This window comes from Oncorhynchus gorbuscha, unplaced genomic scaffold (genome assembly GCF_021184085.1).
Source record: "Oncorhynchus gorbuscha isolate QuinsamMale2020 ecotype Even-year unplaced genomic scaffold, OgorEven_v1.0 Un_scaffold_607, whole genome shotgun sequence".
Lineage (NCBI taxonomy): Eukaryota > Metazoa > Chordata > Actinopteri > Salmoniformes > Salmonidae > Oncorhynchus > Oncorhynchus gorbuscha.
In genome coordinates, this window is record NW_025745734.1 from 395013 (window position 1) to 413716 (window position 18704).

Here is an 18704-nt window from a genome sequence, read left to right on the forward strand (position 1 = left end):
ACCAGCAGCCAACTCTACTGACACCTCTTCCACCTCTGTAGGTTGTAGTCTACCGACCAGCAGCCAACTCCACTGACACCTCTTCCACCTCTATAGGTTGTAGTCTACCGACCAGCAGCCAACTCCACTGACACCTCTGTAGGTTGTAGTCTACCGACCAGCAGCCAACTCCACTGACACCTCTGTAGGTTGTAGTCTACCGACCAGCAGCCAACTCCACTGACACCTCTGTAGGTTGTAGTCTACCGACCAGCAGCCAACTCCACTGACACCTCTGTAGGTTGTAGTCTACCGACCAGCAGCCAACTCCACTGACAACTCTTCCACCTCTGTAGGTTGTAGTCTACCGACCAGCAGCCAACTCCACTGCCAGAAGTAAATAAGGAACTCTATTCTGTTCCACGTGCACAATATATTCCGAAGTTTGTGTTTTTTTTTTGTTCAAATTCTACTTTCATACAGAGGTTATGGAAGCGACAGACTTTTAGGGACATTTAAGGATTTTGTTCCTAAGTGTTAAGCATTAAGGTCATTATTTACCAGGTTTGTCTCCACAAATAATTCAACACTATTTTATGTATGTTGCTATTAGTGAATTAAATCCCATGCCAGAACCAATTCTGACTAGCAGGGATCAATAATGGCTGTCCACTCATTGAAAATTACAGTATATTTATATACACTATTTATAAACTAAGCAGGTGATCCAGTCTTTTTAAAGACGAAATAGGCGAAAGGATTATATTGTGATATAACCTTCCTTTCTAGAGATTTCGTTCAATGGAATAAAACAATATTCTGAGGAATATATGCATTTTTCAATATAATCTCACTATCTCTCCTATAAATTGGCACGAGGCGTAAAGTGTATCTTCCCGCCATTGTATTAGTATAATCTAACGAGCTACACACACTAGTCAGTAAGCAGAAGCCTGTATGGTTTATATTAAATTAATTCTGCAACGCTCATCAGACAGGACGCGTCATTCGCTGATTGTTTTAGTTCTTATACCGCTACTTCAACATTAATGCCAATTTGGACGTCAAATATAATAATAATTATGATTAATGGTTTAATAATGATGTTAAGTTAGTGGTCGTGTTATTAGTTTAATAATTGCATTTATTCAATTGGCATAGAACGTCGCTGTTTGACATTCTCATTTGTGTTAGGCTTTACTAAAAATGTTTTTGTAAAAGGTTGTATAGCCTAGTATTTCTGAAATGTCTCTGAAATGTCTCTATTTCAAAATGTACACTTAACGAACATTTTATTTCTATAACTTCTAAAGGGTCATACTCAGACAAGCTATAGCTAGTAGGCTATAGGCCAATTAACATCTAAATAGTAGGTTGCTGCAATTAAGCGAAATCCTTAATGAGCCACAGCCAAATAATAAACAATACAATCATATTTAAGAAATGCAGTTCAAACCGGCTTATTGGATTGAACAAAATGTGTACATTACCATCTACACCGGCCACTGAGATACACGTTTTAGTCACATTCTGAACTCGGTTCTTAAATAGACGATCATTTATTTGGGGGGAAAGAAAAAAACAACTTTCGAATAACTATGCATATAATGAGGTATACGGATTCAGGGTTGTTGTTAAGGTCTATATCATTCGCGAAACAGTATTTCTAGTATTAGGCCTATTTAATCCTCAATAGCCTTGTAGTTAGTGTCGGCCCTGAGATTGGCAGGTCGGGAGTTCGATCCCGGGCCGAGTCACTGTAAAAATGGGACCCAATGGGTCTCTGCTTGGCACTCCGCGATAGATTGGGGGGTAAAGCCCTGGGGTAGACTTGCATCCTGTCCAGGGGGTGTACTTGTACAAGCTGTCTCGCGCTACAGGAGATGAGCAGTTCCGTCTCGCACCAGCCAAAGCTCATGCAAGGCTACTACTAGAATTCCTAAAGTATTCAAAGTCTTCAAAATATATCATATTTTTCCCAACAATAGATTGCCCATTTTAATTATTAAAAGGTCTTAATTTACTTCTACCATCATGTGAGCCTGTGTGTTTTGTTTTGTGAAACGAAAAATACACCTATGAAGCCCTACTGAAGAGACGCGCACATACACAGGAAAACACACGCACTATACACACACGAACACAGATTTTGTGTTGTAGATATGTGGTAGTAGATACTTGCATATCGTTGATTTGCTCTATGGACCCTTGTTCATATTTCAGCGGGTCAAACGCGTCTTTGAAAATGACTTGACGCTCGATTACTATCTCCCCTTGATCTATCCGCCTTGTGATGAACGCATTTACACAAGAACCCAGATATTATTTGTTAAAGCTATAGGTCCAATGTATCGCCTCTTTCTACTGTGTGCGCTATATGTCCACGCGGATATGTTTACCAGTTTATTAAAGTAGCTTACCAAATAAGAAACCAAATTGTGCCACGACATGGCGTATTAACATCTAACTGGTCCCCCATAGAAAAGATGACGATATTGTTGACCGCGAAATTGACCGCCCAGAGCCAGTGTGTGGCTATGGCACCACAAGCCATTATTTGTCTAAGAAGAGCCTGAGTGTGTGACCATCATGGCAGATAGGAGTATAGGCTAGATCCCCTCCTTTCCCACACCGGCCCACTCCACCACTGCACTGGGGGTCTGGCCATGTTCGATGTTGGTAGTAGCACAGCGTCATTGCTTTATTTATGACTAGCTACATGACACTTTTTCGATGTCTGCGGTAGGGCCGCTAATGTCTCCACTGCGACCATTGAATTCTCTCATAGCCGCATGAACATAGGCTTAAATAACATAGGCCTAACATATGGTTTAACAGCCCAGCCTCACTGAACTCGGCTCCATTCGAAGAGAAGGGAAGGAGTTCTGACTGTGAATTAGCAGCCATTTAGCAGGCTGTGATATTTCCTGCCCACTCGGTTGGGTGACAATACGCCCAAGGTTTGGAATGAAACACTTTAGTATAGTATATGCTTAAAGCACAGGCATATATCTCATCCCCTCCAAAATAACTTGGTAACAGCATCGACCGAAACCGTTGAAACAGATGTCAATAAATATGCACAATTGTATACTTTGTGTCCTCAAACATACAGGGACAGGCTATATAAATTGGTAACTGTGTATATTGGAAAACGTGGGCAGTTGAATAGCTATGAAGAATACAGGTAAAGCCATTTTGGTGCAGTGTCACAACCAAATGCTAATGTTCTCCTGCAAATACCTTAACCATAAAAGGCACCTTCTCGGCCTATTGTATTGGTGTTCTTGCTTGTAAAATTTCGAATACATTGTTATTAAAATATTCCACGCAACTACGTCTAATGGAAGAAATGCAGTACAATGTATTCGTTCGTTCTCTCTCACAGACAAAGCCAGTGGCGATGTTGTAACCTATAGTATTTAGCTCATTCTAACTTAAAATAAGATATCGTCTAGCTTCGTTTTTCTTTTTCTTCTCGGCCGAATTTTCACGTTACATTTGTGCACAAGTAAAATGCAATTTCACAAACAGCTACTTTGTCATTGATACGAGTTGATTAGCTCAATTCGTTCCTCTAGTAGCCTGTAGCCTAACTGAGATAGCCTCTTACCACATGCATAAAACATCATGGGAGAGCAGAATGTTTCTCTCATTCTTAATGAGCTGAAAATATGGTGCAGTTGAACTTCTCTTTGAAACCACAGTTTACTATTGTCTGCTAATGTTTTACACGTCTGAAATGCGAATGGAATGGGTTTAGTTTCTAGTTTGCCAGGCCTATGTCTTTACCCAGGTGATATTAACCCCTGGATAAATGCCATGTCGGTAAACACGAAAACCGGTCGGATGCCCTTACATTTTTATGTTCAGCATGTTTCTGCAATTACATAATTTCCTCACTACTTTGCCAAAAGCTCACATGGACAAATGAATACATATCCCCCACCCCCCAAGTCACTAAGAAATGCTATAGCCTTTACTGAATAAGCGCAGAGGTTTCTTTAAACATCGACAAAATATCACCAATGGGTTTATTCAACAATGTAGTTGTTTGTTTTCTCACCTCTCCTGAAGGAATTCAAGCCATACGGCCAGTGGTTGGATGACAACAACATCTCTGGCTAGACGGACTGCAACTAACTTTCAACTTGACCTTGTCCTTGGCCTCCAGCAGTCTAACCCATGTGTGAAAGAGCTCGCTGCCAAATAGTGAGCTCGCTGCTTTCTCTCGGTAGGTTATAAAGCCTATAAGAGACCGAACAGCAGCTAGAATAGCAGTGTGTTTCAGAATATTGCCGTGGCATGCATGGTTTACATTTCAGTGAGGTTTACGCACAGACTATTCTTGATTTCCTTTACACTTTGAATGACTGATATTTCTCCACCAACTCATTTTAATGTAGTTGCACCTTCCTTGATATTTTATTAGCTCAAAACAAGATGTATGCTACTTCGTGTATATAAAACAAGATGTATGCTACTTCGTGTATATATAAAAAATGGGGGGATAAAAAACGTATCTAACGGCATGTTGTTTCCAAGCTATTTGCAGCACGTTGTTTTCAAGCTCAGCGCATTCTGGTCAATTATAAGGTAGTTTAAATGATTTTCCATAAAATAAATATAAAAATATAAATGAATGAATTAAATTTGTATCAACCCATATTTCGTACAAACTGCCTTGGCCATATAACTGTTGATACATTGAAATGCGTAATGGCTGCATACATAAATCTGCGTCCACCGCATCTCCATTCTACTGTTTTTATCAGCATTTTGACAAAAAGGATTTAAATGTCAGTCTCCATCCATGTGATGTTTCCTCAGCCAAATGCTAGGCTATAAACCAAGAATGACATCAGACACATTCCAATAGATTAATTCATAACAACTATATGGAGTGTAGGCCTGTGGTTATCTGTATGATATCTCGTAACGGATCCTCTTGTTTAAAACATGTAGTCTTTTTCCTCCTAAATGCTATATTGTTTTAGAGTATAAACATTTTGGGCATGGAGCTGCATTATCTGCAGTCTAGACGTTTATCAGCTCCTTTGCATATCACGTGCCTGGCTCTGCCCAATAACCTTGCGATCTTTAGGTCCACACAGGCGCGTGAGTATCGGTTACTCTCCCAGATTCCGTATCTCTTTTTTCAGTCGTGGGGATTTTTAAAAAGAGCTGGTTGTCTCGATGTAGGGCATGCTATGACAGCGTCATTACTTCTGCATTCCCGCTGGATTGACCCAGTCATGTTTCTGTATGATAACGGGTTGGATGAGATCAATAAAAACATGGAGGGGTTCACAGGAGGTAATTATGCAGCAAATCAGTGCAGGAATTTGTTGGCGCATCCGACGTCCCTGGCTCCAAGCACTACCTACACGTCGAGCGAGGTGCCAGTATCTGGCATGGGCGAAGCTGTCAAACAATGCAGCCCCTGTTCCGCAGCCCAAAGTTCATCAAATGCGTCCTTGCCTTATGGATATTTTGGCAGCAGCTACTACCCGTGTAGGATGTCACACGGCAGCGTCAAGTCCTGCGCGCAACCCTCCTCTGCCTATGGGGACAAATACATGGACACATCCGTTTCAGGAGAGGAGTTCCCAGGGTCCAGGGCGAAGGAATTCGCTTTCTACCAAGGCTACTCCTCCAACCCATACCAACCTGTCTCCAGCTATCTGGACATCCCAGTGGTACCCACCCTCAGCGGACCCACCGAGCCCAGGCATGAGCCTCTTCTGCCAGTGGAGCCTTATCAGCCATGGGCTATCACCAATGGATGGAATGGTCAGGTTTACTGCGCTAAGGACCAGCCACAGTCAAACCATCTATGGAAATCGTCTATTCAAGGTATGGACTTATGGCTATACATTCTTAAATGTTTTCACAAGCTTATGCATATTTCAACATTATAAACCTCCGTTTATCAAAAGCAGAAACACCATCATTCGCCCTGCGTTGTTTTTCCTTTTACAATTTGCATATTAATAATTCGTTAGAAGAAACCGTCATCCATCTTGTCACCGTAATGTGAATTGTGGATAGACACGACAGATCCCATCGTTATAAGAAACTATACTACTACGGTTTTAGCAATTTTCCAGATGGTTCTAGGTTAATTAAGCATGTGTTTATGCTCTTCACTCAGACACCGTATCTGGAGGGGATGGCAGCTCTCTTCGACGCGGGAGGAAGAAGCGCGTGCCATACACCAAGGTACAGCTGAAAGAACTGGAGAGGGAGTATGCCGCCAATAAATTCATCACAAAGGACAAACGACGAAGGATATCTGATCAGTCAAACCTGACAGAGCGACAAGTGACTATCTGGTTTCAGAACAGGCGAGTAAAAGAGAAGAAGGTTGTCAACAAATTTAAGAGTCCCAGTTAGCTGTATATGGAACAACTGAAACAAAAAGACAGAAAAAGAAGAGACTTGAAGGTTGTTCAATGAAAATGAACTATATTATAATTTATTACACAATATAAGGCGTCTCCTTCTCGCCCGCCATGGGTTGGCTCTGTTTTTGGAGGTCCACTTGGCTTTTTTGTGTGTTTTTTTTTGTCGTAATTAATTGAAACCATTCGATGTCCTGTGTTTGAAGGAAATGGGGAAATAACTTCCTCCTTGTTTATATATTCTGTCTCATACTCTATTCGACGGACATATAGCTTTTATAATTTTCTACAAACTGTTCCCAATACGCTAAATAACTCATAGCATAAAATATGACATCTCTACTCAGAACACAGCCTTCTGTAATTGGAAACGTAAAAACTCAAATCTGTGTGAGACAATTCCATTTTAGCTCCATCAGAGTAAGAATTAATGACTGAAAAAAATGTGCAGCATTGATATTGAGGGTTTGAGATTATTCGTTGAATTTGAGTATACATTCCCTGAATTGATTGATATTGAAATGTTGGTGAGAGCGCTATAGCGCGCAACCCGCAAATCGTTTATGCCTACGAATATAATTTTAGAAGCTGAAACATTTCCCTTCACATAATGATTGAGCTATTAATTAGTACATTGCTTTACATTTACTTTATGCATTCTGTCAATATTCAGTTAATTATAAACGATTACATTTTTTTATTATGTCTGAGTAGGCTACGTCTTTTTTCCCATACAGTAATAATCATCTTAACTCTGTTTTACGCAACAATTATCTCCGCCGTTATCATTGTTTGAAAATGCTGTATTTCGTTTTCTATCATAACAAATGTAAATACATCTGATTGCAATTCATGAGCAGTTGCATTTAAAGTTTCCCCTGTTTTTGACTGCAAACATATAGCCAATGAGCTCTTCCCAATAAAAGTTGGAGAAACCCCGTTACTACGTTGTTCATATTTTTTCTCAGACAAATTTAAAGTCAGACTAGTAAATGAGCATTTATTTTGCAATAACGTTTTGTTGGGGACATTTTCTTAGCTTTTTAATTTTAATTTCTTGAATTTAGGTAGGCTACAAGCCTAGCGTTGATACAACGGGTCAAACAGCTTTCCATTTGGTCATTTTAATGTTGTAGAGGCTTGCAACATTGAGCCCTTATAATGCTATTAGGCTATTGTATGAGAAATGCCCTACTGATGAGATGACAATGTTGCCATCTGCTGCCGGATCTGCGTCATTGCATTTGATGAGTTCAGGTGTAGGCCTAACCATGGTCAAACTGAACGAAAATATAAACGCAACATGTAGTGTTGGTCCCATGTTTCATGAGCTGAAATAAAATATTTTAGAAATGTTCCATACACACATAAAGCTTATATCTCTCAAATGTTTTTCAACAATTTGTTTACTTCCCTATTAGTGAGCATTTCTCCTTTGCCAAGATGATGCATCTTGACAGGTGTGGCATATCAAGACGCTGATTTTACAGCATGACCATTGCACAGGTGCAACTTGTGCTGGGGACAATAAAAGGCCACTCTAAAATATGCAGTTTTGTCACGCAACACAATGCCACAGATGTCTCAAGTTTTGACAGAGCTTGCCATTGACATGCAGGAATGTCCACCAGAACTCTTGACAGAGAATCGAATGTTCATTTCTCTACCATAAATCACCTCCATCATTTTTAGAGAATTTGGCAGTATGTCAAACTGGTCTCACAACTGCAGACCATGTGTCACGCCATCCCAGGACCTCCACATGAGGCGTTTTCATCGTCTTAGACCAGCCACCCGAACATCTAATGAAACTGGGAGTTTTTGTGTCTGTAATAATTCCCTTTTGTGGGGAAAAACTCATTCTGATTGGCTACCCCAGTGGGTAGGCCTATGCCCTCCCAGGCCCATAGATCCATAGATTAGGGCCTAATGAATGTATTTCAGTTGACTGATTTCTTTATTATTAATTTAACTAGGCAGGTCAGTTAAGAACAAATTGTTATTTACAATGACGGCCTCCACCGGCCAAACCCGGACGACGCTGGGCAGATTGTGCGCTGCCCTATGGGACTCCCAATAACGTCCGGTTGTGATACAGCCTGGATTCGAACCAGGGTGACTGTAGTGACGCCTCTATTACTGAGATGCAGTGCCTTCGACTGCATCTCCACTCGGGAACTGTAATTCAGGAAAATGGTTAAAATGGTTGCATGTTGTGCTTTATATGTCTATTCAGTATATATTGATATATGCCTCCGACCATTGCCTCCGACCATTGTCTCCGACCATTGCCTCCGACCATTGCCTCCGACCATTGCCTCCGACCATTGCCTCCGACCATTGTCTCCGACCATTGCCTCCGACCATTGCCTCCGACCATTGCCTCCGACCATTGCCTCCGACCATTGCCTACTCCATGCAGGTGAAAAATATGGAATGATACTTTATCCAAGATTTCTTCATGTGAGAAATGTTGCCGAATGGAAACGATTCACTATTGAGTACTATAGGAAATGTAAAGGCGTACCTTGATATGTACGTAATATTTATATGCTTGTCCTTAATATGGCAATAATAGTGAAATTGTCCATTTTTGTGTTAGAAAACAAAGAGTGACACACATTCCAAAGGGAAATACACTTTGTTTTGTCTTCTCAATTGAGAACATTAAAAATGTACTGCAGTCGTGGCAAGCTATAGCTAGTACTGCCTTGTGGGTATTTTTCTTCTTCTCCAAACAGGAACGAATGCACTGATTTAAATGTGGTTAATATTTGGCAATAATAGGTGCATAGTATTTAGTAATCTGATTACGTTTTGTTACAGACTCGATAATGAATCTCCAACCTGGGCCTATATAGAAATCGACGGTTTTTCGATGCGCCCGTTGTTTTTTGAATCACTTTTAAAGGAAGGCAGACACTATTGTGGATATATGATCAAATATTCAATCTTTAAAATTCTTCTCAATATGTCCTATCTCCGTTCAGCCTATAACAACTTTGAATGTAATGCTATGAAAACTGGTCATTCTCAGAAATGCGAAGGGAATTAGTGTGGATAGACTATATACAACTTCATATCAATTCAGCAGAAAAGGGTATAGCTGTTCTATGGATAAAATGACCGGAAAAACAAATATATAATTAAATAAATAGTTAAATATGAGAAATTATATGTTTAATCAATAGACTATAAAAGATGGGCAATATAAATGTATTTTTTTACAGTCATTATATATACAGCACTAACTATGACTGAAGGAATGTCAAATCAAAGTTCCAACTTAAGCTATACCGACTGGCGTCAAATTATACTCATAAAATGACAAGCAGGCCTGTATCGTGCAATGAACACTTTTGTGAACTATTTACAAACATACCTTATACTGTATGGTAGGAGCAGATGGACAGGCTACAGGAGGATGCGTCTTCACAGAACAGGGTCTTCATCAGGCTAAACATCACATGACAACATCACAAGAACTAAAGACAAACTATACATTATATAAGGGATAATCAACGTGGGGCTATGCTTCTATGGAAATAATGAACGAAATGGAAAGTGTGTTGCACGACGTGCTAGCGAGTATTTTCCAGAGAACACAGAGCACCGAGTTGATTATCCCTTTTATACCATGGCTATAATTTAACACATTTGCCACTAGAAATGTGTTAGTTTGCCGCTATAAATGTGTTCAACATCCACTGAAGTAGCTAGCAAGTTAACTAAATAGCTACAGTAACGTTAGTTGCAGTGATAACCAAACAAACAGACTTCCTAGTTTAGCTAACCAAACCATCAGTCCTAGTGTGCTATTATGAAAATAAAAAAATATTGTTTTCAATTCGACTTTTGCTTTCAAAAGCAGCTCAAACAAAACATGTACAAATATAGTCATTCAATTCTACCGTCCAATATACTGTGCATTATAGGGAAATAATGCACGCTCTAGAATGCCCTTCAAGCCAATCAGAAAGGAGTATTCAACAATGCCATGGTATAAACTGTCCTAATGCAAAGACAACTCTATGGTAATTCATACATAACTAAATGTGTGTGCAAAAAAATACAAAATACTGTGTAGTTGCGTGAGTGACATTCAACATCCCATCTATCAGAAGACCCCCGTGATGTAGAATACAAGGACTAATCACGTGGATAGCAACTATATATTTAAAAAATGACATGGGATAGGTATAGTAGTTCCAGAAAACAGGTTAATCCGATAGGAACAACTGTGTCCAGGAGGTGGATCCACGGCTCGTTTAAAAAGGCATGTCCAAATCATCTCTTAAATGGATTGTTACTCAATGAGTTGCTTTTCAATTATAATATTGAGTTGATTATTTGGGCATTACATGTAAAGCATTCTAAAAGTGTGGATTGCAGTCACTTGTCCATAGACTGCTTTCAAGGTAAGGAAACAAATGTGTAAATATGTAAAATCACTGAACTGTCCCTTTATGCTACACCCACATTACTCAGTATGTCCCACCAAGGAGAGGTCCCGCTATAGGTGCGGGGTCGAGGGAAATTATGGCGCTGGTCTTTACAAGTCTGGACTGGAGCGTCTTACATATATAACCTGGGTCCCATTCACTGATAACCAAAGAGAAAACAAACTGGAAAAAGGGAGAGGCTAACCTGAACTTGTCCAATAAAAAACACCCGTTTTCATTAGGAAAGGTTTTCAATTGCAAAACGTTTTGCTACGGTGTGCACTAATGGATACAATGAATGACTGTACTGTTTTTGCTGCCACCCAAAGGCTAATTTGACTGCAACACGTCAAGTGATTCCAGTGCAGTGTACACTTGGGTGTGGTCTATAGTAGACCAGCAGAGGACTGTTCAGTTCCCTGCATGAGATAGATATAACTATAACAGTCAATGGAATACATCAGATCTCTTCTAAAAACCAGAAAGATCATTTAAATTAAAGGGGCAATGGGAATTCCAATTCATCCCTGTTATACCCTTGTTATATTCATATTCATATTTTTCTAAATCATGCAATTGAAGTTTGACATTCAATTGAGCAAGTCCGTACACATCAATTTAATTGAATCAGATATACATACTCGTTTAAATAACTGTTGTAAACTTGTGTATGCTTGCCTTGGACATGTACAGTACCCATAGAAAGAATACTCCTTACACATGTTGCCTTACAGCCTGGATTTTCAATGGATTGAATGAGAATATTCAGCAGCACATTAGTTATTGTCCAATTTCCAACACCAACCCCAAAACATAAGTATTGCAGTGACTGTTAACGTTGCTTTACCATGCAATTAAATGGCTCGGGGGTCCAGACACATTTCCCTTTTTTAAATATGACGTTTTACACAAAGTAGGCCTCAGTCGATCAAATGATCAAATGCAATACTCTCTTAGACAATAGGGTTCGAAAAGGGTTCTTCGGCTGTCCCCATAGGAGAACACTTTTTGGTTCCAGGTAGAACCCTCTATAGAAAGGACTCTACATGGAGCCCAAAGGGGTTCTACCTGGAACCAAAAAGGGTTCTATTTAAAGGGTTCTCATAGGGGGACAGCCGAAGAACCCTTAAATTCTAGAATCGGCCGTTTTTTAAGAGTGTATAGTCACTATCCTTATAATTAGTTATGGTAATAAAATAACAAGTATGCCTGCTAGAACTATACTGCTATTTACTAATAATAACTGTAGTAGTAATAATAATAATAATAGTCTATAATAAGAAATAATGGTAGTTAATGGTGTGATTACAAATATGACGTTATTATTACAACGATTATAACCGTATAACTCAAGTAAATAATATCTAAGGGGTTCACATGTTGAATGGTTCGTCCCACACACAAAGCTGTCTTTTAAAATCCTGCTTCCAGGACTCTTGACTGCAAGTATGTCCTTAAACTATCCGAGACTTTGAGGAGGATGGATGGTGATGGGAGTTCCGCTTGTTGCAACAACATATCCAATGCATCCTGGGTTCTTATGGCACTGCCAACTAAAGCATCCTCGGTTACTCCCTTTTCGTTTACATAAGCAGCTCTTGCCGTACATCTTCCATATAAGCATCTCTTGGCGTACGTCTTCTTTTATCATGATGTCTTTAGTGATGAGATGAGGTCTATCATGTTTATTTTCTCCTCTGCGCTATGCTTCTCCGGCTGTCAGCCGTCTCTTCTAAAGAGGCAGTATAGACAGACATAAAGCTGTAATGTTCCCGCCACCCATATCATCTACTGAAAAAGGCAGTATAGAGAGACATTAAGCTGTGATGTTCCACATTTCCAAGTGCGAGGCACTTGTGTCGTAGAGATGTAGGCTAAACTCCCCCCACCCCAGCCTGAAGAAATGCTCGTAGGCATTTACTGCTATAAGCAGTCAAGCCTATAGCGCCTATACAGAAAAACAACATCTAAATGGCATAAATATGAGGGCGCGCCAGTGGAAAAATGGCTCACACCCAAGTAGCGGTAAAGTACAAATGTTTTCTATTTAAAGTCAATGGCAATGGAGCGTGAAAGATACATAACTAAGTTACCACTTGTTCTATAACACCTGCCTCTCACATGTTGACGAGTTCTTAATTAACGAGACAATTCCATTTTAAAAGCAGCCTTCGTGGCCATGGGTATAGGCGTATTTCATTCCGCACCATAATTGAATGTCAAATCACTGCAACGTTTTATAAATTCACCAATATCTTTGGCATAAAGCCTTGTTGATGAGCTTGGTGGAGTATGTGTATGTGTTCATCTTGAACGTGACCACCCATTTGTTGATCAGCCATGTTACATTTGAACAAAGAAAGGTCAAACTAACAACTGGTATCAAATAGCTATATTTTTCATGTCATTTATTTTTCAAAAGTAAAGTTTAGCACCCTATTTTATTTGTTGACAACGTTGAATTCGAATTTATAGGCGTTTCATACCGAGTTTGAGAAAAGCTGCAATAGGCCTATCAAACAGTTAACGCGAATTAACCATTGAGACATTTGTCACGGTAATGAACGAATGAACTTCATCCGGGGCACAGGGCAGGGGTGTTTGTGGCCCCTTTCCTCCCCCGAACTTGAGTTCTGCAGCACGCAAAACGAGACTGACTGTGCAATCTGAAGAATGGGATACAACAAACGAGATACTTTAGCATGGTTTATTAAAACACGTTTTAACCTATATATAGTTAGCCTAAGGGACTCACGTCATGCTCACAGAGAATACAACCATTAGGCTTTTGCCATAAAGTTGTATTATTTAACGAACCATTTAATCATTCAATATTTCGTAGCCTACAAATGACATGCATTCCAACAATTCCAAGACATTACAGTCTCCATTTTACACACAGGCCTAAGTTCTCACCTGGAGCCTTGTTTTGAGTCTCGTTTCATTGAACTTCCTGAATGCCATCTAGTCGTCTGGTGAGCACGCCGGCCGCAGCAGTCCCCACATGTCTGTTCTGACAATGGCAACTACACAGCCAACTGCAAAGTGCAATAAAACATGTCTGACTCGAGCTGATTGTGTTGGTTGGTGCTGTATACCCTGAACTCTATTGTTGCATTTCAAAACACTAATGTCAGAACGTGTCCACTGATGCAGGTGATAGGAAAGAGAATGCATTACGCGCGTATGCTGCCATTCCATTCATGTATCGTACTCTCACTAGACTCTCAATAGTTTCGTTTATTATGAACCATAGTGTACTTTAGGCTATATGTGTATTAGAATATCCAAGAGATGTCCCATTTCCTGTGATGTTGGACGCAATATTAATGTTTAGAGTGCCCCACAATAGTATTACAATCTGACGCTGGTCTTGCTATGCTACGGCCCTGCGTCATATTGTTTAGCCATAAGATTGATTGAGATTGAGACACGCGAGATTGTTTTGGTCAACAAGTGACAATTCTAACTTCGGATAGGCCTTATAGGAAATATTAACGGAAACTGATTCTGAATTTGCATAAAGCCTATCCATTATATACAGATAGAAATGGAAATGCGTGCAAATATGTTGATATATAGAAATGGAAATGCGTACAAATATATTGATACATAAAAACGGAAATGCGTACAAATATATTCATATATAGAAATGGAAATGCGTACAAATATATTGATATATAGAAATGGATATGCGTACAAATATATTGATATAGCGCTAGATTGAGATGGGCTTTTGTATAATACAATTGTGTTCTTCTTGCAGCCTTAGTCCACATGCTGTAGGCTAATATTACTACTAGCGTAATACATGAGTGGAAAAGGCATAGTGGTTGTGGAAATATATTGATCTAGAGCCTTTTATGGCAAATAGAAGGCTGTGGGTTGTTCTGGTATAATTATATTTCATACACATTGTATTTTACCCATACACTTTACAATGCCTTGATGTGTCCACACAACAGCACATGCGCCTTATTGACCAATGTATGTTCCAGAGATAGAGAGAATATAACACATGAAAATCATATTCAGAAAGTATTAACACCAGGATTGTCGTTAATAACGAAGGTTATTCGCACATGCTGCCAACAAGGCCTTGATTTATCGTGACTTCAAAGGTGTAATAATAATAAATAATATATGCCATTTAGCAGACGCTTTTATCCAATTTCCAAATCCACATTCTACGTATGGGTGATCCCGGGGATCGAACCCACTACCCTGGCGTTACAAGCGCCATGCTCTACCAACTGAGCTACACAGGACCACCCTAGGTGTGTGATATGAAATTATTTTCCAAATGTACAAGTAACCATACCAAATAATGTATTGTTATGATTACTTGTACATTTGGAAAATTTAATACCACACACTTGAATTAAGAAACGCATTCACTCATAGCAACGCATCAGTTGAACAGACGTATCTGTCCAGTTCTGCCCCTGGTCACATGACTGGCGCTCTGAGGAATGGATGGAGAACAAACTGCACGTCAGCTTCACGTCTTAGAATTTGTTGCTCAACGGATCTGCTTCAAAGTGACTGGAGCCTCGCAGCACATAGGAACGATGCGAAGGGAGGGTTGGTAGACTATTAGAGTAGGCTACAGGCTACGCAAGATCGAATCATTATGGATTTTGATGAGCGGGTCCCAGTTGGGTCTAATATGTATTTGCCCGGCAGCTGCACCTATTACGTCTCGGGGACAGACTTCTCAAGCCTCCCTCCTTTTTTGTCCCACCAGAGTCAGTCTTCTTGTCCCATGACATATTCCTACCCATCCTCAACTCTGCCACAGCTTCCGTCTGTCAGAGAGGTAGCTTTCAGGGACTATCATGGCATTGGTAGCTCCAGTAAATGGCACCACCATAGGGGCGGTATGTCACACTGCTACCCCACTGAGGACACGGTGCATAGGGACTGTCTATCAAGCTCGACCTCCTTGGGGGAAATATTCACGAGAAATAACTCCAGTGATGTCTATCACACCAGCAGCTCCAATCCTACATCAAGTCTCCAGGGCAGTGTGAGTAGGAATGGAGTGTTACCGCAAGTCTTTGATCAGTTTTTCGATACTGCTCAAGGGAGCGCAGACAACACACCAACAAGCGAACACTCCGTGGACAGAACTGCCGCCAAACAACCTATAGTTCCGGTGACCGGTACCGACAAGTGCCGGGATACAGAGGAGGGAACGCCGGGCGAGGTGAGCTGCAGCCCGGTGTCTTCTTCCGGCAACAATGAAGAGAAATATAGCGCCAGCGGTGAGTATAAAGACGACCAGCTCTGTGAGAAAGTTTGCAATCTAACGCGCTGCTATTAAGGCGTTTATATGCTGTTTTATAAGCACGTAAGGTTTATTGTGGGGCTGTAGATCTACCCCAACAAAAACGTTGTTATAAACGACAAGATCACGTGCTTGGAACTGAAATTGGCCGTGAAAGACAGAGAATTTCCCATTCTAAAATATTCGAGCATTCTTTTTAGGCCTATTAGTTGTTCTAGACACATAGCTTGGCTTACTTTTCATAACGTATCAAACGACTGCAACGACAACTTAATGAATTTATATATTTATTGCTAAATGATATTTTTATACATTATAACTCAGGGACGTATTGAATATGTGCTGCATGGTCCCCCCTATAACCTGAATGGTATATTGTTATTATATTAATATAATCTTAGTGATATAGTATAAGGTGATAAAGTAAATAGTTAAACAAATGTAATAGATGTAATTGATTCTTTAATATTTTTAGCCAGGAGGATAGTCCATTCAGTAACAATTGCCACCCACTGTGCACAGACGTCAGTTCAACGTCTAGTTTTGATTTACATTTGACTGAGTTGGCAACTAACGTGAATTCAACATGAAAGCAACAAAACAATTCACCATGTCATTGGATTTAGGTTAGAAGTTGGGTGAAAAAGAATTCCCTTACGGTGATAAAAAGAATTCCCTTACGGTGATGACTTTTTGCAAATCCAATCAGTTTTTCACGTTGATTCAACGTCATCATATTTAATTTTTTGTTGTTGAAATGACGTGAAACAACTTTGATTCAACCAGTTTTTGCACAGTGGGCACTGTTTTCCAGAGAGTCCTGGGATCCATCAAATCTATAAAAGCATACACATTACATAGAAAATGTGTAGAAAGCACAACATACACCGTAGAATACATTAGGCTAGTATGCACAGCGCTAGAAAGCGTTTACCACTGCGTTTTGGTAATGATGTTCCTTTTGGGAGGTGTTTGATGTTGTCCAGAGGTGTTATTATTAGGGCTATTGCTTTTCACCACCCGTCATTTCCATATACTGAACTCTAAGAAATGTCATGATTATGTTGCATAATGTACCCGAAATATGCATAGAAATGTGGGGATTTCATGCTTATTAAAAGCAAAACATGGCCAAAAACATGTATCCCGATTCTACCTTAATTCAAGGCTTTCAGTTATAGTTTTTATGATTTAAAAAAGCACAACTTATTTTGTTGTCAGTCTATTTAGACTTGTTTATAAACCTTTTGACACCATGTATGTATTTTTTTACAGAACGAAAGCAGCTTCCTATTTGATCTTTCTATGTGAATTGCAATTCTTCCTTTCAGGTGGACAGAGAACCCGTAAGAAGAGATGTCCCTACACCAAATACCAAATCAGAGAATTGGAGAGGGAGTTCTTTTTCAGTGTTTACATCAACAAGGAGAAACGTCTTCAACTTTCGAGGATGCTCAATCTCACCGACCGCCAAGTTAAAATCTGGTTTCAAAACAGGAGGATGAAAGAGAAGAAATTGAACAGAGACCGTTTGCAGTATTATACCACGAACCCTATGCTGTAACACTGGCTGATGGATGTCGCCTCCCCTCAGACAAGGCATGAAGCTCAATCGCTCATTTCAAATTCGCTGGTCTGCAAATTCCTCCCGTGATGGACAGACATTTGTAGATTTATTTGTCCATCATACTTAATTTGTTGAGAGTAATATCTAGTGTAATATTATTATTATTAGGCCTATTGGCCTATTTTAATTGTAGGTGATTTTCATGTTGATCTTTTGATCTTGCTATTTGTTGTTATGAAAGTGCGGTGCCACCAAAACAGAACATATATCTGGTCGAATCCGAACTTGCGTAAAAGTCACATTTTCGAGCAAATTATTTAATTGGCATCAATGCATAATGCATGAATTACACGAACGTTAGATTTACGCGCGCCCATTTCATATCAAATTCGACATTTAACGATGTAACATATTTAACAACCATTATCTTTACATTTATTATATATATACCTACAAAGGGTACATACCTTTTCCATGACGAGAAGGCATGATTTATCCCTAACTTTGTTGGTTGTTTGTTGTCGCCATTACACACGCACAGAAGGACTAGGCTATAGTTGAAAATAGGCCTGTTATTTACGCATTGATTGCCATTGTTTTTGTTCTCGTGAAATATTCGACATACAAAGGTTATATTGTAAAATTGTTCAATCATCCCTGATACTTGAAAGTGTTCGTTTTGTTTAAGTTCTCAATGTCGGAACATATCAGCTATTTTCCTGCGTTTTTGGCAAGAGAAAAGCTGCTCCAATACATTGAGCTATTGGGACATTTTAGTTCTTTGTCTTCATTTTTGAGCCAATTCAAATGTTCCTCGGTGTAAATAGCCTACGATGGATTTTGGAATGATTAGGCCCTATATAGGCTTAGCCTATTTCACACACCCTATTGGAGACATACGAGTCACAGGTCGAGACCCTTTCCGGTTGTTTCCTTAGTTTATTTGCTAAATTGGATGAATGGGTCTATATGTCTCGAGAAAATATCTCCTTGTATGATTCTCGACATAAAACCTGGCTGCG

General features: G+C 39.7%; 2 protein-coding genes across 2 annotated transcripts; both read left to right on the forward strand.

Annotated features, from left to right (window-relative positions):
* The first annotated feature begins 5063 nt into the window (after nt 1-5063).
* hoxa13b (homeobox A13b) lies at nt 5064-7320 on the forward strand. Its single transcript, XM_046334844.1, has 2 exons — nt 5064-5835; nt 6134-7320. Exons 1-2 carry the CDS (start codon nt 5190-5192, stop codon nt 6373-6375), a joined length of 888 nt encoding a protein of 295 aa, XP_046190800.1. The 5' UTR covers nt 5064-5189; the 3' UTR covers nt 6376-7320.
* An 8058-nt stretch (nt 7321-15378) lies between these two features.
* On the forward strand, nt 15379-17699 carry LOC124019494 (homeobox protein Hox-A11b-like). The gene is made up of 2 exons (XM_046334845.1): nt 15379-16092; nt 17447-17699. Exons 1-2 carry the CDS (start codon nt 15459-15461, stop codon nt 17677-17679), a joined length of 867 nt encoding a protein of 288 aa, XP_046190801.1. The 5' UTR covers nt 15379-15458; the 3' UTR covers nt 17680-17699.
* Nucleotides 17700-18704: the final 1005 nt, after the last annotated feature.

Excerpts from the sequence above, each read along its gene's own strand:
- hoxa13b (XM_046334844.1), top strand. The coding sequence starts at position 5,190 with ATGACAGCGTCATTACTTCTGCATTCCCGCTGGATTGACCCAGTCATG. Across the intron at positions 5,836-6,133 it reads ATGGAAATCGTCTATTCAAG|ACACCGTATCTGGAGGGGAT; the intron begins GTATGGACTTAT and ends CTCTTCACTCAG.
- LOC124019494 (XM_046334845.1), top strand. The coding sequence starts at position 15,459 with ATGGATTTTGATGAGCGGGTCCCAGTTGGGTCTAATATGTATTTGCCC. Across the intron at positions 16,093-17,446 it reads AGAGAAATATAGCGCCAGCG|GTGGACAGAGAACCCGTAAG; the intron begins GTGAGTATAAAG and ends TCTTCCTTTCAG.